Source organism: Talpa occidentalis, unplaced genomic scaffold, assembly GCF_014898055.3.
Source record: "Talpa occidentalis isolate TD23 unplaced genomic scaffold, MPIMG_talOcc4v2.1 talOcc4.17, whole genome shotgun sequence".
Lineage (NCBI taxonomy): Eukaryota > Metazoa > Chordata > Mammalia > Eulipotyphla > Talpidae > Talpa > Talpa occidentalis.
The window spans coordinates 38,228,591-38,248,387 of record NW_023601754.1 but is presented as its reverse complement, the minus strand read 5'-3'; the positions used below and the strand labels follow the sequence as shown (position 1 = coordinate 38,248,387).

The 19,797-nt window shown below is 43.5% G+C and overlaps 1 protein-coding gene and 1 long non-coding RNA gene across 2 annotated transcripts in view; one reads left to right on the top strand and one right to left on the bottom strand.

Annotated features, from left to right (window-relative positions):
* Positions 1–328: 328 nt before the first annotated feature.
* Positions 329–1,876, top strand: LOC119249280 (uncharacterized). The gene is made up of 3 exons (XR_005126123.2): positions 329–389; positions 869–1,002; positions 1,229–1,876. It is a non-coding gene; the product is annotated as an uncharacterized LOC119249280 (long non-coding RNA).
* Positions 1,877–4,449: 2,573 nt separating this feature from the next.
* The window catches only part of UBA2 (ubiquitin like modifier activating enzyme 2), a 28,944-nt gene continuing 13,596 nt past the window's right edge, over positions 4,450–19,797 (bottom strand). The window contains exons 10-17 of the mRNA XM_037516506.2: positions 18,202–18,368; positions 15,853–15,946; positions 15,647–15,759; positions 12,745–12,900; positions 10,840–10,936; positions 9,265–9,370; positions 7,065–7,201; positions 4,450–5,288 (exon numbers count right to left, since the gene is read on the bottom strand). Coding sequence (XP_037372403.1) covers positions 5,107–5,288; positions 7,065–7,201; positions 9,265–9,370; positions 10,840–10,936; positions 12,745–12,900; positions 15,647–15,759; positions 15,853–15,946; positions 18,202–18,368 — 1,052 coding nt within the window. The 3' untranslated portion in view covers positions 4,450–5,106. The remainder of the gene's footprint in view (positions 5,289–7,064; positions 7,202–9,264; positions 9,371–10,839; positions 10,937–12,744; positions 12,901–15,646; positions 15,760–15,852; positions 15,947–18,201; positions 18,369–19,797) is intronic.

The window sequence follows — 19,797 nt, the reverse complement described above, 5'->3', positions numbered from 1 at the left end:
CGGGGCCGCGGTGTCCGCGCGTCGCCGGGCCCGGAGGGGCGCGGGGGGCCGCCGGGACCCGCCCCGGGGAGCAGCGCGGGGCCGCGGCGCGCCGAGGGCGCCCAGGCCGGGGGGGCGGCCGGGGCCGTCGGGCCTCCGGGCAGACCCGGGCGCCCGCGGGCCGAGCTGGCGGCGGCTCCCCGCCCCCGGTCGGAGAAATCTGAGCGGTTCACAAACGTCCCCCACAGCCCCCCCAGCTCCCCTCCCGGCGTAGCCAGTGGAGGCGCCGGGCCGGGCGAGTGGCGCTCTGGGCCGACGGCGCTGCGCCCGCGCGCGGACCCCGAGAACGCGGAGCATCTTGTGCCGACGGCCGCGCGATGTGGGGCGCCCTGGTCTCAGCTGCCGAGCGGGTCAGGCGCGCGGGGCCGGGAGTGAACTGGGGTCACACTGGGGCTGGGTGGAGAAGGGGCCTCGCGCCGGCCCCTGCGGGAGGCCCCAAGGTCAGGCCAGGCCGCTAGCAGGCCTCGGGCTAAACCAGAGGTGAGCTTCCAGTGGCGGGTGAACCTCACCTGGGGCACCCCCACCCCTCACCGAGGAGTGTGAGGACACCTCTCTCCAGCATCTGCCCTCGGGGTCTTGGGTAAGGCACCAAGGATGCTCCAGAAAGCACTTGTGCTGCCACAGGTCCTGGGACCTGATGGAGCTTTGGGGGTTGCATGGGTTGGGGGGAGGGCACTAGAGGTGACTAGGGTTTCCTCCCCCAAAACACAAGCTACAAACACCTTGTCATACATTTCAAATAGCTGTAGGTAGGACAACCTAACCATTATTTGGCAGGAGCTGTTGGACCCGGGAATATAATCTTGAGTGGGAGTTTCCTCTTTTCCAGGCACCCCTTGTTCAGTGAATTGCAGGGGCCCAGAGTGTCTCAGGGAGTGTGGACTCTAGACGGGGGATCATCCTGGCCCAGACTGACAGGGGTGTCTGGCCTCCGGGAGAAGGCTTGGGTCTCCTTCCTGCCAGGTATGATCCAGTACCCCTCCCCGCCCTCCTTAGAGCTGGCAGAAATCCTGCCACTCCCCTCACCCAGGCTCAGGGTGATGGGGGCAGGCACAGGTGGGGCCAAGTGTTTTGGGGAGCAAATATCCAGGGGAACCATCTCATGAAAAATGATCTTCCACACTGAGGAAAGAAAACCAAATGAGATATCACATCCCATTTTTCCTATTGTTTTATAATGGAAATACAGGCAAGGCTGTGGTGGAGCAGTGCTCGTCTTACTGATAAGAGCGTAAGGTGGATACCCTGCCAGGAAGAGCAATTTGGGTGTCAACATCCTCACAAACAGAAACACCCATAAAGAGTAACGCAGCTTCTAAGAAGCAGTCTTGGGGAAGGAAACCAGAATGCAGACAACAGTGCAAGCACAGAAGTGTTGACCGCATGATGTATGTGGACTATGCTGTCCTGACCTCCAGCCTTCCAAGCAGCAGCTCAGAGGGAGCTCTTAATCAATGCGTCCATCTCGGTCCACTTGAGAGTTTTCAAGAGCTTTTAAGATTTAAAGGATAAGATTTAAACAATGTATCGGGGCCTCCCTGGTGGCGCAAGGGGTTAAGACGCAACCTATAAGGCTGTGTACAGCCACTGCAGCGTGAGTTCCATCCCTGGCCAGGGAGCTACCCACATGGCTCAGCAGACCTCTCCTGTCTCGCCCGCTGCTCCCCTCAGCAGTGTAGTTTGGTCAGTCTGCCTGTTCTGTTCCCCACTCTGTGTCTGGTGAATCCTCTCACCCTCTGCACCTCTGGCCTATACCTCAGTTCTTGTATGCATAAATAAATAAAATAAATCCTTAAGAAAAAAAAAATAAATCATGCAAAATTTTTCTTCCATTAAATTGACCGGAATTTGTTTTAATAAATTATATGTTCAGGGCCTCCCCGGTGGCGCAGCGGTTGAGCGCTGGGTTGCGAAGCTGCCCGCGGCCTCTCTGGCGCCAGTTCGATCCCCGGCTGCTCCCCGGCCACCCGAGGAGGGTCCCACATGGCGCGCAGACCTCTCCTGCCGCTCGCTGCTCCCCTCAGCAGTGTACTTCGGTCCTTCTGCCTGCTCTGCTCCCCGCTCTGGCTCTGGTGAATTCTCTCACCCTCCCGCGCTTCTGACTGTACCCAGTGCATGTATAAACAAAAACAAACAAACAAATAAATGAATAAATAAATAAAACATGCCTCTATTTAAAAAAAAAAAAAAATTATATGTTCACCATTAGAATAAAGTACTTCCATGAAGCAGGAAATATATTGAACAGTGATTTATAAATATTTCAAAATACTCAGTGGTAGGCCTCCCTGGTGGTGCAAGGGGTTAAGTCTCAGCTCAATGAAGCTATCAGCAGCCACTGTAGCACGACTTCGATCCCTGCCCAGGGAACTACCCACATGGGGCAGCAGACCTCTCCTGACTCGCCCACTGCTCCCCTCAGCAGCGTGTTTCAGTCTATCCTCCTGTTCTATTCCTCACTCTGATTCTGGTGAATCCTCTCAACCCCCTACCCCAGCACCTCTGGCCTACACCCCAGCTCTTGTATGCATAAATAAATCTTTAAAAAAATATATTCAGTGGTATGGGAGATCCTCCCACTGTGATGTCAAGTGGATACGAAGTAGTGGTCATAATTTGAGTGGTCTCGTCCACACTTGTCTGAATGTATCCCCACTTCTTTTGTATCCCCACTAAAGGCGTGGTGAATGTTTGATTTCAGTTTGCTGGCTCTTTCTCCTGAGAAGCAAGGGAGATGGGGGCGAAGGAGGGACCAGAGCTGACTTGGGGTTTGCAGCAGCATCTGGACTCACTGCTGAACCTCCACTGACTTTCTCTGTCCTCCCCCGAGGTAAGGACGTTCTCTGTTTACCTCCTTCTGACTCTTTTTCTTCCTGGGTCCAGTGTTATGGGGTTAAGCACAACACTATGAAGTTATCCGAAAGCCTCCCCAGCCGGCCGTGGAGCATCCACATGGCGCAGCAGACCTCTCCTGACCCGCCCGCTGCTCCCCTCGGCAGTGTATTTCAGTCTGCCTGTTCTGCTCCCCACTCTCTCTTGGGTGAATCCTCTCACCTTCCTGCATCTCTGGCCTCTACCCCAGCTCTTGTATGCATAAATCTTTAAAAAAAATTCAAAAAATGTAAATCTGTCATGCATCATTTAGCAAAATTCCTGAAAATGCTATCCCGGGAGACAATTGTCTTAAAAATATAACCAAACTGCACAGCAACGTCAGAACCCAATTGCTCAACTCAGCTGATTTTTTAGTGGGAGCAGTTCAAAATTTCTTAAATAAGCTTTGGCTGGAATTTACTTTGAATTAGATGCAGGGGGACGAAAGTTCTCTGTGTGTGCAGAATGCAAGCAATGTAGTCCCAGTATGAAAGTATCTATAAAAATACTTATATAAACATATCCTTCCATAAAACGGCCGAGTGGATTCTGGGCCTCAGGAACGCTACTTTAAGATGCAAAGAAGTCACAGTGACTAGAAACATCTGTCTAAATTTTTCTTCTCTGGTTTCTTTGGGTTTTCTTTACTTTCTAACTTTTGCTTTCTGTTAAAAAAAAGGCCCATCCATGTCCATTCGTGTTCCTTGGGTACAGGGCGAGTGTACTTCAGACACGCGTGCCAGCCATCAGCACTTTTCAGGAACCGGAGCTACTTTCACAAACCAAATGCTTTCTGGGCAGCTGCCGAGTGAACCGTTAATTCCAACCCTACAGGCTGGCTCTCTCCTTAGTTACTGGAGGCTCAATTCAAAGAGATTTCTAAGTCACTACCAACAAGGATGGACTGAGCTGACCATCCATGTTGCACCTAGGAATGACCATAACACTTTCTCATTGCAACTTGTATTTTTTTGTAAGATTTTTATTTATTTATGCATACAAGAGCTGCTAAATTTAGACTCTACAAAAAAGGAGTAAGAGTCCACAGCTGGATGGCTGAGTGAGAATTACATAAAGTGGAACAATCCAATGAACTATCAAATTGAAATGAGACTGACTGGCAAACACACCAAAGGCAAGGTATAGAATGGGGACGAGCTCAGTGAGTTACCTGAAAAGTCGAGGTCCATCTGGATGTGAGGAGAGCAGCCTCAGAGCCAAGGTCACCTGGTCAGGGTCAGAGAAGACGGGAGTGCTGCTCCATTCAGTATGGCCAGTCCACATCTGTAAGCTGAAGTGAGTCTGATAAAGCAGGGGGCAAGCCAGAGAAAGCAGAATGGAGGAAATCTAAGGCTTCCAGTTACTATGCCTGGGAAAAGATCACCTAAATGCTCTAAGCAAAAGGTCAATCCTTCACTAGCCAAATTTAAAAGCAACATCGGAGAAAACACTCACCCACAAGCAAACACTGGGGATCTTCTAATCATCCCGTCTATTAATTTCTTAAAAGGACAGAAGCACAGTGTGGACAGGATAAAGTATGCAGATGTCATTTATTTGGTCCGTAAGTACAGTATAGCTGTATTTGTGTTTTACAAAACATCAAATATAAATAACCTGAAACTGTAACAATACACAAAAATTGGCTTCTTACACAAACATACCAGGCAGTACAAGCTGAAAACTTGAGTAAATAAACATTGTTTTACATTAATATACATAGTGCCAGTCAACATTTAAAAACAAGTTTCAATGCATAGCACTTGATACTTCTTTGAATCTGTTTCAGTCAGTTAAGAGTATGAAAATGGTTAGATCTAGGCTAAAAATAATTCTTCTTCTAACCAAAAATAAAGGCATAATATTTATAACCAGGTATCAACTTTACTAAACCACAATATTTTAAAACTATGAAATGATACCTAAGGGTATGTACATTAAAAGGCAACATGCACTGTGTTGTTCCATCTCATGAGGTTACGCACTTTGTTCAGAGGGTTGTAAAACTATATATTCCTACTTTCAAACAGACTGCATTGTTCTAACAGTTCTAGCCAAATGAACACTTTCAAAGGGAGCAGAATTATCTTCAGTCACTCACTGGTGTCAATTTTTCCCTTTGGAACAAAGGACATAACAAGTAACCTGGGGCGCCCGAAGGCCAATGCAGTGGGGCTGGCCAAGGCGTTCTCTTCAATCCAGAGCGATGACGTCATCCAGCTCTCCTGTTTGCTCCATGCGTGACCTCTTTGCACTAACATTTTCTTTCTCATCCAGCTTCCGCTTACGGCCTCTCTCTTCTTCACTGACGTCAGCATTATTTGAAGGACCTTCTTCATCCGAATCAACTATGAGCACATCGTCTTGCTCTTGTGCTTGTGTCACAAAAAAGGAAAATAATGGTTAAAAGTGTGGAAGTTAGAAGCAGCTCACTAATAGTTTATGCAAGTGCAAAGTTAACTTTTTGGATATCCCCCACAGTTAAGATAGGTTACCCTTAGGAAGCCTTCACCTTATACATTAAATATTTTATTTAATGTTTCAAATGAAAGTACCAGTTTCTTTCTAATGCAAACAAAACATTGTGACAAGGATTAAATAGTTCCTTGTGTCTATTTCTCCACCAGTTCCTTGTGTCTATTTCTCAACCAGAAGGGCAGGGTGCACACCCTGACACTAGCAGTGGTGGCGATAATAATAGCATTGATAACAACAACAACAACACATATATATGTAGCACTTACAATGTGCCAGGAACTGTTCTGAGCACTTTGCACATAACAACTCATTTAATCATGACAACAACCCTATAAAGAAGATAACATCATTATCCATTTTCTAGAAAGGAAAGAGGTAAAGAGACTGACCTGCCCGAAGTCACAGAGCAGCAGAGCATGAAGCCAGGATTCAAACCCACACAGGGTCTCAACACTGCATGTTCTGAACCTTACACTAAAGGTGGTTTCACGTGCCCCATCTTCGTCAAATCAAAGGCAGCCTGCCTATCCTAGCTCATTGATACAGACTCTAAAACCCAGCCACAGTGAAGAAATCAGTAAATGCACATTTCAAATTATGATTTTTGAAAAGCTATCATAGTCCCGTCCTCACAGAAGGATGACGGAGCTTTGTTTTCAGCGGGGAAAAAAAGTATGAACCCATAGCCCCCAGGGAGGCCACACTCCACAGCCTCGAAGTCCCTCTGAAGCTCTTGGAGAGTATCAGAATCAGGAACCACCACGTTCCAAGAAATACCAAAAATACAGGGTCAAAGAAATGGAAACAGAGGAGTAAAAAAATCAAGTACTTTGAGTTTATTCTTTACTTTACGGTAGTCTTTTAGACTAAAGAATGAAGGGCAGGTTGATAGTAAACCATCAGAGCAGAGCATGGTAAATTGAAGCACTAAGCACAGAAAACTCAAGGGAGCAGTCTCTGATGCACCTGTACCAAAGTCCTGCTGGTTCTAAGATCCCTGTGAAATGCTAGAACTCTATCACTTACCCAGCATCCGTTCACTCAAAATAGATGTGCTGAATTAAATTAAACAGGCATACAAAATCCAAAACAACTGCAGAACCAAAAATGAACAGTCTTCATGAACTAGTAAACTCACTGACATTTCCAACTTTAAAAACATTAAAAAACAAAGCATTTCAGGCCTCCCTGGTGGCACAGGCGGTTGAGCGCTGCACTGTGAAGCTGTCCGCAGCCTCTGCAGCGCTGGTTCGATCCCAGCCGGCTGGGGAGAAACCCACATGGTGCAGCAGACCTCTCCTGTCCGCTGCTCCCCTCAGCAGCGTATTTCGTCAGTCTGCCTATTCTGTTCCCTGCTCTGTCTCTGGCGAATTCTCTCACCCTCCCGCGCATCTGGTCTGTACCCTGACTCTTGTATAAATAAATCAATCTTTTAAAAAAAAAAAGCATTTCAAGAATCTCACTAGTCTTAAATGTCTTCATGATTCATACATTTTCATACATTTACAGTTACACTAAAACAACCAATGCCGAAGCCACAAATACCTCTAGCAGTCCTCACTATGCAGAGACCTTTATTGTGCCCAATGGTCACAGCATCATCAGCAGCTTGTTTCCGTCTAGCCCCGCCTGGCAGGTAACGGGACAGTGTGCTGGCTGGGACCATGACTCACCTGTGGACGTGGAAGGCTGTGCTCCGTCGTCACTGCCATTGGTTATACTTTTGGCAGCACCTTCAGCTTGCTTGGGCCCCACTTTTTCTGGGGCATCACCAACAACTTCAAATTCAACATCCTTTCCTAGGTCTTCACTGTAAAAGAGCCACACATGGTAAAACTGGATGACCACTACAATTTACAAAAGGTGCACTTGAGACAAACTACTCCTCAAAACTCAAAGTGTACACGCCAAATATTTGGATTCTGAGTCTCAAAGAAGCTAAAATAAAAACCAAGAACATACACAAAAGATTTTGGTAATAATTCAATTCATGGAAAAGTTAAATCAATTGGGGGGGTGGTGGTAAGGAGTTCAATTTTATTGCTAAAGCATAAAATCCGAGTCCAAAACTCTCTGGTCCAATGAAACTTTCAGGTTGCTTCTCTAGAGATTCCACACACTACTCTGATCTGGACCAGAGTGATTTTGTGTATTAGGGGTAGGATTACGTGGATTCTGGGTTTCCCATCTTTAAAGGAAGGACCCTGTTTATGTAACGAGTTCCCCAAAACATGTAAGAGCATTTAATGGGCATTAACAAACAAGACTTCCATGTCATGAAACTTCCATGTTATTAAAAAAAGGGTCTATTTCCAGAGAGCTAAAAAATGATTTTAAAAACCCTAACTACGGGCCTCCCTGGTGGCGCAAGGGGTTAAGACACAACTCATGAGGCTGTCCGCAGCCACTGCAGCACAAGTTCGATCCCCGGCCAGGGAGAAACCCACATGGCGCAGCAGACCTCTCCTGTCTCCCCACTGTGCCCCTCAGTAGTGGATTTCAGTCAGTCTGCCTGTTCTGCTTCCCACTCTGTCTCTGGTGAGTCCTCTGACCCTCCACACCTCTGGTCTGTACCCCAGTTCTTGTATGCATAAATAAATAAATCTTTAAAAAAAAAAAACCCTAACTACGTCTCCTCTTTTAAACACTGCCTATTTCCATTTTATTATGCATGTCTGTCCATTCTCGCCTTTCATAAATGAACACAAGCACATCATTAACATCCGACTGGTCAATGGGAGAGATTTATTTTCGAGTCAACTGTACTTTGTGTACCTGACACAACCCACATGTGGTCTTTTCTAGTATTTCCTTTTTTCATAAACCAAGTATTAAATGTATTATTCTCAAAACAACTACATAAACTATATATGTTAAGACACATAAAAATACAGGCAATAGAACTGGACAAAGGTGGTTCAAAGTTCTAAGTTAGGGTACAATTTGGGGGTACCAAATACCAAGTGGAGGACCACCATATTTTAATTGTGCCACATACCCCCCAACCCAAAACTGTGCAATGCAAGCACAGAGTGCTTCTTATGAAGTGGGCAGGATGTAAAGTCAAAAATATTAAATTAAAAACTAAATTAAAAAATATGACTCAGGAATCTATACAGGACAATTTTTAATGTTCTCTTGGTATTGTTACAGATCACCAAAGAAATATTTCTTCCTTTCTTCTAATGAATCTTTAAAAATAACCAATATTTTTATTTTAGTAAGTTCAATTATCAAAATGAACTCATCTTTGATTTAAAACTATTCAAAAACGCCTAGATTTCTTAACATCATTAGGCCTGTCGAAATTTCTGTTAAGTCATTAATGATGAGTGACTCTTAATCATTTTTTGCCCATTTTATCCATCTCAATTTTAAATTCCCAAATGATCCCCTAGGTCAAACCCCAGGGAACTCAGTGGCCAACTTGAGCGACATACTGTGCAGTTAGTTATCAAATGAACAAGCTGAGTAAGAAAACATTTTCTCTCCACTTTCATCTTACTTCTCTAGTATACTCAAATTTAAATCTTCAATTATGTGGGGCCTCCCTGGTGGTGCAAAGGGTTAAGACACAGCACTGTGAAGCTATCCGCAGCCACTGCAGCATGAGTTTGATCCCCGGCCAGGGAGGTGACCCAGATGGCACAGCAGACCTCTCCTGTCTCACCCGCTGCTCCCCTCAGTGTATTTCAGTAGATCCACCTGTTCTGCCCTCCACTCTGTCTCTGGTGAATCCTCTCACCCCCCACACCTCTGGCCTGGACCCCAGTTCTTGTATGCATAAATAAATAAATCTTTAAAAAATATGTATCTTAAATTATTTGAGATTAAATAGTAATCCCCTACACTTAAAATATTAGTATGTCCTACCTGTGAAGGATGTTAATCAGTAAAGTGTAGTCCTGAAGAAAGTCATCTGCTTGAAGCCGGCTCCCGTTTCTAATTCCAAATTCTGACAACTTCTTATGATTATTAGCTAGGAAATTTGAAAAGAATTTCCGTACATTAGTTCTATCTCCATAGGAAAGTCACATTTGTTTGTAAAAAAGTTAACTCCATGCTAGAAGTTGAACTGTGTCCCACCACTGCCAGCCCCACAGAATGAAAGCTTCCAGGGAAGCAAAACCAGCCATTCCCCAAACCACGTAGGTTGTTGCACAAATTCATGTCTTTGTAAGGCTGCTCATGCTGCCCAGATGCAGACACTCCTTTGTCCACTTGTTGACAATTTCTCCTCTCCTTTAAGGCTGCAAAGTACTTGAAGCCGGAGACTACTGTCTATTCACCTTGAGTAGTGAGTACCTGTGATGATGCCTGTAGTATGTATGTAAGGACTCCCCATGTACTGGATGAATGCTGTCACCTTCAGTAGCACATGGGTTTTGTGGAGAAGGGCCACATTTAAGTCACTGAGATACTTGGGCAATTCTCATTTTTAAGGTCCCAGCATTTGAAAGAGAAGGCCTGCAACTGTGTGTGAAGACAGTTGGCGAGAATGAGGCTTCAATACTGAAGCAGACTCTTAAAATAGACTACTGCCCAGCCCAAACATGGCTTCCAATTACTCATGACCCAATATCCCAAACAATTTCTTGCCAAGGAACTGCAGGCAAGAACCCTGACACTAAGTTTTAATTTTAAAGAGGCTTGATGTTTGAATCCCCATCAGGATCTAGCAACATGTGCTGAATAAATGGGTGAAAAGAGAGGGCAAATAGTGGCCCCAGATTTGGGGAGCAATAGGAACACTGGCAAAATCTGGGATACAGAGAATCAACTACAACAGTAACCTACAGTAAAAGATGAGCTGCCAAAATGCCAAAAAAGTCAGGGAACTTCCAACCCAACTGGACTGACTAGAGGAGTGTGAAAGAAGCAAAACTACAAGCCATTTCTCCAAAAAGCTCAGGAGAATCAAACACAATGTGCGTTACAAGAAGGGACGGCCTTCTGAGAAGGGAAGTCTATAAGAAAGCCAAAACTAGGCACTGATTTTCAGCAATATTTTCTGTCCCGCAGTTGGAGCAAGCTATCCGGGCTTCTCCACCCTTGGACGACACACCTAAGAGCCTTACAGTTCTCGTCCCCCTGTGACCTGACAGCCGGAGCATTTTCTCATTTACTAATTCAGCTGCCAGGATCCACAGCACAGCAAGGCCAGCCTTCAAAAGTGAACAAGAACACTGTGATCACTGTCAGCAGTAACTGTACTTGTGGTCACTGAGAAATAGTCACTGAGACACAATGACATGAAATTCCCAAGTCTGGAACTGTGGTGCCCCCACCAAGGTAACAGCAGCACGGGGAGCACCTCCATGACCAAACACCGCTCCTTTCAGCTGTGACCCTGAGCTAACACATACAGAGGTGGGGATACGCCAATGTGTAGGCTTGCATCTCGGCAGCTTCTGCCCTAGTGAGAGTGAACGAACACAACGGTACAACCTTCAGTCTCTCCCTCCTCTGACGATATCAGGATTGTTCCTTTCCCATCTTCAATCTGGACATCTGGTGCTACCATAGCAAATTTTTCTTTTACTATCTACAAAAAAAAAAAAAAAAAAAATCAAAATATTTATGCCCAGAAATAATACATGCAATGTAGACATTTATTCATAAAGGCTTTTACTTCCCCCCCTCATTGGTGGAATGCAACCAATCATCTCATGCCCACCTGCCACCCCCATCTTTGACCACGGATGAAGATCAGAGAAAACTTCCTCCAGTGGGATTTCCTGCACTGGCTCTCAGTGTTTGTTCTTCCGCACAGATTAGCTATTCATGAAGATTAGGTACAGAAAGACCCTGGGACATATTTTACTCATGCTAACCCTGCCCCAGCAGTGATTTTACAGATGCAACATTTCTCATTAACCTGATTCTCAGAACATCTCCCCAATCTCCAGGTCTATGTAAATTCCAATATGGACCAAGATTCTGGGGCCTCCCTGGTGGCGCAGGGGTTAAGTCTCAGTTCTACGAAGCTATCCGTAGCCACTACAGCAGAAGTCCGATCCCCAGCCAGAGAGGTGACCCACATGGTGCAGCAGACCTCTCCTATCTCGCCTGTTGCTCTCCTCAGCAGAGTATTTCAGTAGATCTGCCTGTTCGGCTCCCCACTCTGCCTCTGGTGAATCCTCTCGCTCTCCTCTCCGCACCTCTGGCCTACCCCCCCCGAGCTCCTATATGCATAAATAACTCTTAAAAAAAAAAAAAAGATTAAATCCTACTTCCTCCCCGAACCAAAAAAAACAAAAAACAAAAACAAAAACAAAAACTGGACCACTCCAAAGGTCCCAATTATTCTACAAATAATGAAATTAATAGGTAACAACTATATGGGACCTCCCCAATGGCTCCAAGGGGTTAAGCCTCAGCACTATGATGCTACTGCTAGCCACGGCTGCCTGAGTTTGAGCCCCAGCCAGGGAGCTGACCTACATGGCACAGCAGACCTCTCCTGTCTCGCCTGCTGCTCCCCTCAGCAGTGTATTTCAGTCAGTCTGCCTATTCTGCTCCCCACTCTGTCTCTGGTGAATCCTCTCACCCTCCGCCCCCGGCATCTCTGGCCTATACCCCAGCTCTTGAATGTATAATAAATAAAATGAATCTTTAAAAAAATAGATAACAACTATAATTATTTTCTAAGAAGGGGGATGCAACCACTCTGAAGCTGCTTTTCAAACAAAACAAAAGCTAAAGCCAGCTCTCTGTGGACAGCTCTGGGAGAAAGGCCATTCCCTCAAACACCCTTGAGGACCCTAAAGCCTGGGAGCATATGCATGTACATATGACAGGTGATATGTAAATGCATGACATCGTGATGGATATAACCAGAAACAATCTGAAATGATCCCCAAAGTGGGAAGCGGCATCTATGTGGGTCATTTTTCAAACTACCTTGCCAACTTAGAGGGTCAAGTCACAGGACCAGACCATACCCCCAGCCCATCTCCCTCACTACAGAGCTGTGGGTGAATCCAGGCAGGCACATGCCTCATCTCCTGAGGGACTAACAACACCCCAGCATCAGGGCCATCACAGACCATTTACAGACACTTCCTGTCATAAATGCCGAGTAACCTCTGCACCACTGGCGGTGTTTACTCCAGCCAAACACACCTACTTCTTTCTGGAATGTAATGCACATACTCTGGAACCACAGACTTCAGAAAAGCCAGCAGGAACCCACAGGAAAACAATCAAGGATATCAATGCAACACACTCCATAGTCAGTTTTTCAGGGTGAATATCTGGTTTTTAGTTTATTACTATAAAAGGGAACTTGCCTTTTTGGGTCTTTTATAGAAAACAACCACCATGTGAAAGAGAACCAGTCCTCACACTTACCTTATCTTGTAAAGTGAGAACGGTCACTTTATGGACATTCATCCGCACAGTCACTTCTGGCTTGCTGGCACACACGTAACAGTTAGGATTAGGAGGGTCCAGTGCACAAGGCACAAGAAGTTTCTTTCTGGGGTTTGGTTGTTTATTCAAAAAAATCTTTGGGGGAAGGAAAACAACACAAACAGAAAACAGAAATATGAGTTATAATTGTATACAGGCAACCTGAAGTTAACCATCTTCTACAGTCAGTAAAGCTGACTTTCACATTCCTTTCTAGATGGTAAAAATGAGGAGGAAAAATCATGACCCGTGGAAAAGGCGAGAGCACAGGAACCAAATAACTATATATAAATTAAAAAAAAAAAAAAGAAAAATCATGACCTTCTTATGAGCCTGATTTTCCAAATTTCTTTTGCAATGAGCTATCAAGTGAAGGCTGAACTTACTGAAATCTAGACCAGTCTGCAAACCTATTTAACTAGACTGGGTCTAGCTACACTTGTCTCTGCTATTATCATTAAACCAGCATCGGGGTACCTTCTTAGTGGTTATTCCTATGAAATTTAAGCCAAATTCTCAACAAAACCAACACACTAATTCCCCAATTAATGATAATGTTTTTGAGCATATGGAAGCTTTCTTTCCAAATTTCCTGATGACTACGATGTTAGCATTTATATATAATTTGGGGGAGGGGAATCACATACTTTTAGCATAATATGCACTGTATGCAAACAAACTAAAAAAGAACCAAAACAAGTTTTTTTAATTACACGGAATTTAAAAAGGTCCCAACTGCATTCTACTACAAAGGACAGAGAACACTAGCAAGATTCAATTCAAACAAACGCCAGGGGCCACTGGGATTGACATGCAAACCCTCACTACTCATGCAGTGTAGTATCTGCTAGGATGAATTCATTCTCCAGAGGAGCCCAAAGGTTTCCCCTAAGCTTAAAAAAGTGAACCCCTCTGAGGCAAGAAGAGCCAGAGGAGCCCTCCCGAGGCCTCAACCCTACTGGCAGGGAAGGAAGCAGCACACAAGGAGGGAACAGATCTGTTTGATCTGAGGCCTCACAGGGTAGTAAGTGACACAGTGAAAAATCTGCTACCACCCAGGCTAATACTAATTTATAAATGTAACAAATGAAGTTCAGACCTATAAATGTCATTAGTCCAGCAGAGAGACAGGGCTGAGCAGGGAAAAAAAATTGAGAAGAATGTAACAGGAAACAGAAAACCTTTTAATAAATTTAACAGTGACCATTGCTCATGAGCTAAAATAGCTGCTGCACTCACAGGGCTAGTTCAGGCTGCTCTAAATGGGGATGAATTTTTTAAAAATGAAGTTCTTAAAATTTTTAAAAAAAATGACACCTAAAATAAAAATTTAAATAGAAAGCTGAATCAAGATGGTAGACCGGCAATATGATTCCACATTCCTTCACCCTAAATTTCCATGAAAGCGACAAAAGGTACTTACTCTTTTTTTTTTTTAAGATTTATTTACTTTTATACAAGAGCTGGGGTACAGGCCAGAGGCGCGGGAGGGTGAGAGGACTCACAGAGACAGAGCAGGGAGCAGAACAGGCAGACGACTGAAATACACTGCTGAGGGGAGCAGCAGGCATGTCAGGAGAGGTCTACTGTGCCACATAGGGTACTTAGACTCTAAGAGTGCATCAATCACACTGAAAAACAAGAGCACGATCTCATACTTGATTTAAGATTGAAGGTAAACTGGCTCTTTTGTTTTAACATCATTAAAAAGGAGAACCTAGGGCCTCCCTGGTGGCACAAGGTTTAAAGTTAAGCACTGTGAAGCTGTCCGCAGCCTCTGCAGCACGATTTCGATCCCCCGGTGGCCAGGGAGCTACCCACATGACGCAGCAGACCTCTCCTGACTCGCCCGCTGCTCCCCTCAGCAGTGTATTTCAGTCAGTCTGCCTGTTCTGTTCCCCATTCTGTCTCTGGTGAATCTTCTCAACCTCCCACACCTCAGGCCTGTACTCCAGTTTTTGTATGTACAAATAAATAAATCCTTAAAAAAAAAAAAAAAAAGAACCTAAATAACAGTAAATAATTGGCTACAATGTTTTTAAGGAATTTTAAAATTGCTATGTTAGTTAAGAAAGCAAAACATCTTCAGACTCACAAATGCAATACAGAAAGAAAGAAAGAATTCAAACAACATCTAAGTGGCTATAGCCTTAAGAGACACACCTAGACCATTCCTCATTAAGGTATGAACTCTTATAGAAGACAGTACATAAGCAAGAACCTGGAAGAGAAGGAGAATAAAGAAGAGAAAAATATTTCCCCCATAGAAATAGCAAGAAAAATTATCTTGACTTGGGTGCTTCATGGGGGGCTGGGGGGGAGTATTATCCTGCATAATCCATTATATCAAGATAGGGCTCATGCAGATTTGCTGTCTGAATATATATGTGGCTTAAAAATACAAATCATATGTCACATAAACAAAATACTATGAGATCTAGCAGAAATGACAGCAGACTTACCATAAAGATTTCAGACATTAACATTATCCAAGAATATAATAGATTTAAAATAAAAAGTAAGATTAAAAAAAAACAGGAGACTATAAAATGACCAAATTTTCAAAACCACAAAGAACTCTTAAACTTAATGTAAGGACCCACACAATTGTTGGAATTCAGTAAAACTGGAAAGCAAACAACTTTTTACTTCACCTTAGAGGAAAAAAAGAGGCAAGTATGTCTTCCTCTTTGTTGTAATTTTCAGGAAACTTAAACATGCATTCAACAAGGTAACTGGAACAACTATGTTTCCACTGCATTAGACCAAAGTTGTTTAATGTGCTTTCAAAAATTACTTTAAAAAAAGAGACCGGATGAAAAATGCAAATAGAAATACTCACTGTTCTACACTGGTCTATTTTTCCTGATAAAATCTTCAATCCTTCCAATACTATCAACCCAGCAATCACTGCATTAGTAGTAGCAATAGCAGGAATAATGTTTCCTGCCATTGCTGGGGGAAGAAAAAGATGAATGTTTAGCTGTTAAAAAATAAAAATTAACTTAGAATTTTAGATGATATCACTTCAGTACAAGTAAAACTTACATTTTATATCAAATCTGCTCTTCATATTCATACTGAAAATATGCATCCTGAGATTTGCAGCAGAGGTGACAAAATCCATTGCAGATGGGTCATCCTGCCAGAGGAGACAAAACAAACCCTTTAACAAGCCTCCCATAAACATACTAACTTGACTAGTACCAGACAGTCAACTCGGGCAAGAGCTGGCTATGAGGGAGAGATGAGGATGGGCCCCAACATAACAAGGAAATCAGATGAATGCAGGGCAGGATCTCTTCAGCAGCATCTCTGACCCAGGAACATCATCTGACAGGAATGCCAAGAACAAATGGAGCCTAAATGTAAAGACTAAAACACTCCATTCACCCACGACTGCGATCCTCTCCTGAGCCCATCATTCAGTATTGAGAAGGTCGACCAACACACCAGAACCCAGGCAAAGGGATGAGAAGTCTGTTTTGAGAAAGTCGTTTCATGAAAGCCTCAGAAACACAACACATGGATCTTAGGCTTTCCTTTTCCACCTCCCTCCACATACACCGCCTCTTTGCAGATGCAGCAATAAAATCAAGTACAGAAGTTCTCCCTTCACAATTCACATTCTCCCGACAACTATATTCTCGTCCCTTTACTGGATTTTGGTAAGATTGAAGACACTATCCTAACTTATAATTCAGAAGCATCAAAGTACAGAAGGAAAGGGCACTGGTAGGATGTGGCTTCTTTATATTCTTATTGGCTGGCTGTATACATCTCAGGCAAATCAACCTACTTGACCTAAAATTCCTTTAACTATTGAAGAGGGAAAACTGTATAAACACGTCATAAGACTGCGGTGTGGACTATATGAATACTGACTAGCACTCAACACAGTGTCAATCAGACAGGACCCTAGGCAACTGGCTTATCAAGCCATTATGTCCAGGTTTTACTCACAGGGATAACGATCCCGAGAGTTCCAAAGTTTCGTTATATAGTTTGAGCTTGGGCAAAAACCTCCCAAGAGAATATTATAACATCAACAAAGAAATATTTTTCTAAAAAAAGTTACTTCTTATACCACATAAACCCAAGAGACTAATGTTGACAAGAATCCCAGAAATAAATTCACTAGCTTTATTTTAGATGTCTGATTCAATTACAGTTCTTAGTTTTCTGAAACTGATCAAATTTTCCCCTTAAATTCATGGCAAATCTTTGCAATCCTAGGAATATACTAACTGTATCAAATAAATCACTTACAGCCACAGACAACAGACTGAGATTAAAAATAAAAGTAACTCAGCAAGCCTTCAAATGACATGCAATGAAAAAAAATCTACTAAATATTTCAATTTATAAGAATAATTATGACTCACTTCTGTATTGGGGTGTCTCATATCTTTAACAGCTATAACTACATTGGAATCAAAAGGCAGTTTTAACTGTCTTTCAAGGTCAAACTAGGTTCATGAGTTACCTCCATAAGGATTTTAGGACTTCTATTGACAAGTCTGTATTACACAAGAGCTTTAAGTCAGTGAAACATTTTATGACAATAAATTCATGTTATTTTTGTAGTCAACACAATTGTAAACCATAAACACATTACTAAACCTAAAATAAAGTTTTAAGATATTGTTTGAATTCATTCACAGAAAATTCGTAATTCCATGTAGTAATAAGAAATGAAAGCAGGGCCTCCCTGGTGGTGTAAAGGGTTAAGATGCAACCTATGAAGCTATGGGCAGCCACTGCAGCACGAGTTCAATCCCCGGCCAGGGAGCGGCCCATATGGCCCAACAGACCTCTCCTGCTCCCCTTAGCAGTTAATCTGCCTGTTCTGTTCCCCACTCTGTCTCTGATGAATCCTCTCACCCCCCCCCATCTCTGGCCTATACCCCAGTTCTTATATGCATAAATAAAAAAATAAAAAATAGGGCCTCCTTGGTGGCGCAAGTGGTTAAGCACAGCACTATGAAGCAATCCACAGCCTCTGCAATATGAGTTCGATCCCTGGCCTGCCAGGGAGCAACCTATATGGCGCAGCAGACCTCTCCTGTCTCACCTGCTGCTCCCCTCAGCAGTATATTTCAGTCAATCTGCCTGTTCTGTTCCCCACTCTGTCTCTGGTGAGTCCTCTCACCCCCTGTGCATCTCTGGCCTGTACCCTAGCTCTTGTATGCATAAATAAATAAATGTGAAAAAAGAAAAAAAAAAAGAAAAAAGAAACGAAAGCATACCCAACAAATGAAAACATACAAAAATCTACACTATGTCCTCAAAATCTGACAGTATAAATTTTATAGAATATCCAAAAATTGCTAGCTTCTGTTACAGTCCCAGAACTAAAATATACTATGTAACTGCCACACAATTTTTCAAACAGACCTTGTCCCATATGAGCTCAGCTCCATCCCCTTTTTCTGCTAAGTGAACTCTTAAAGTCTCAATGCTCTTTGAAAACAGCCGCGCATAGCTCCTCACATCCAGAACCTGCTGGTCTTTCAGACCTAACTGAGGTTCATTTTGTTGATCTGATGCATTGGTGTCTTCTCCTAAGGGAAAAAATATGAGAAATTCAACTTTTAAACATCATTCCTCTCATCTGTTTTACTAATAATTCAATGCTTGGCCAATAAGAATATGAAATAAATTCCATCAAAATAACAACTATTGTGACAAGTATTTGCACGAGAAAACTGCCAATACTGAGATAGAATACTGTCTCAGGACATTATGAGGTTACTGGGGTACTCAAGGGTCTAGCACTGTAGACAAGAATTCTATCCAGCAATCAGCAAGTGGACATGTCACAGCAATACCTGAGCAGGTCAAGTATCCATAATGCAGTGATGTGCTTGCTCCCCTCCCCATCAGCATTCCTAGTCTCCGACCCTTTACATGCCAATGTGTTGGCCACCAGTGTGCATGTGTTTCAATACAATTCAAACACACCAGAGACACAATGTGTTGAGGGAGACCGGGACAAAGAAAGAGTCACTACAAGTCTTTCCCACACTTAAAATTATAAATATGATCCTAAATTAAATCTTAAAGAGATACTCACCACAGCATCTTTATTTCAAGGAAAACATCAAACTACTAAATGCTAAATGGAAGAGACTGGTGAATACCGACTGAAAAGAATGAGTTTATAAATATTGATCACGATAATGTACATGAATTGTACAATCAACCTGTGCCTCTGAGCACCGAGTCAACTACCGAAATAGTATCTGAAACAAAGCTATTTCATTAAACAGATTTTCAGTGGCCTTCCTTTTCATACTTTTCTGAACTCTTTGAATTTTCTTTTTTTTTTTTTTAAATATCCAAAAGGACAGATTTATTACAAAAAGGGGGAGAAGAATAAAGGATACTTGCACACATACGAGCAGGCAGAAGGAGCTGCCCCTAAAAGGGACCTAAGAGAGAGGCCTATATGTAATCACAAATGGGCAGCCTGGGGAGTAGAGCTGCCTCTGCTGCTTTGCAAAAGAAGAGGTCAGTGAAGAAAAGCACTGGCAGGGTCACAGGTGGGCAGGAGGACTGCTGCTGCTTTGCAAAGGGAGTAGGTTGGTGAAGAGGAGTATTTGCATAGGCACAGGTGCGCAGAAGTGCTGCTGCTGCTAGAATTTCGTACCGTTAATAGACCCTTGTCAAGAACTAACAGGTCTATAATAAAGACTCAGGTGAAAGAATGTCCAATATAGTTATTCCAAAGACTAAAACGGATCTTTTGCTGGTGGTAGGCATCACATGAAAATATACATTTGGAGAGGTTTTAATCTATAACCCCACCCCTCCCAAGCAGAAATGTTGTAAACCAACTTTATCTCAATAAACATAATTTAAAAAGAAAACATGGGCCTCCCCGGTGGAGTAGCGGGTTGAGCGCCACGCTGTGAAGCTGTCTGCAGCCTCTGCAGCGCAGGTTCGATTCCCGGCCAGCCCGGGAGCTCCCCACATGGCGCAGCAGACCTC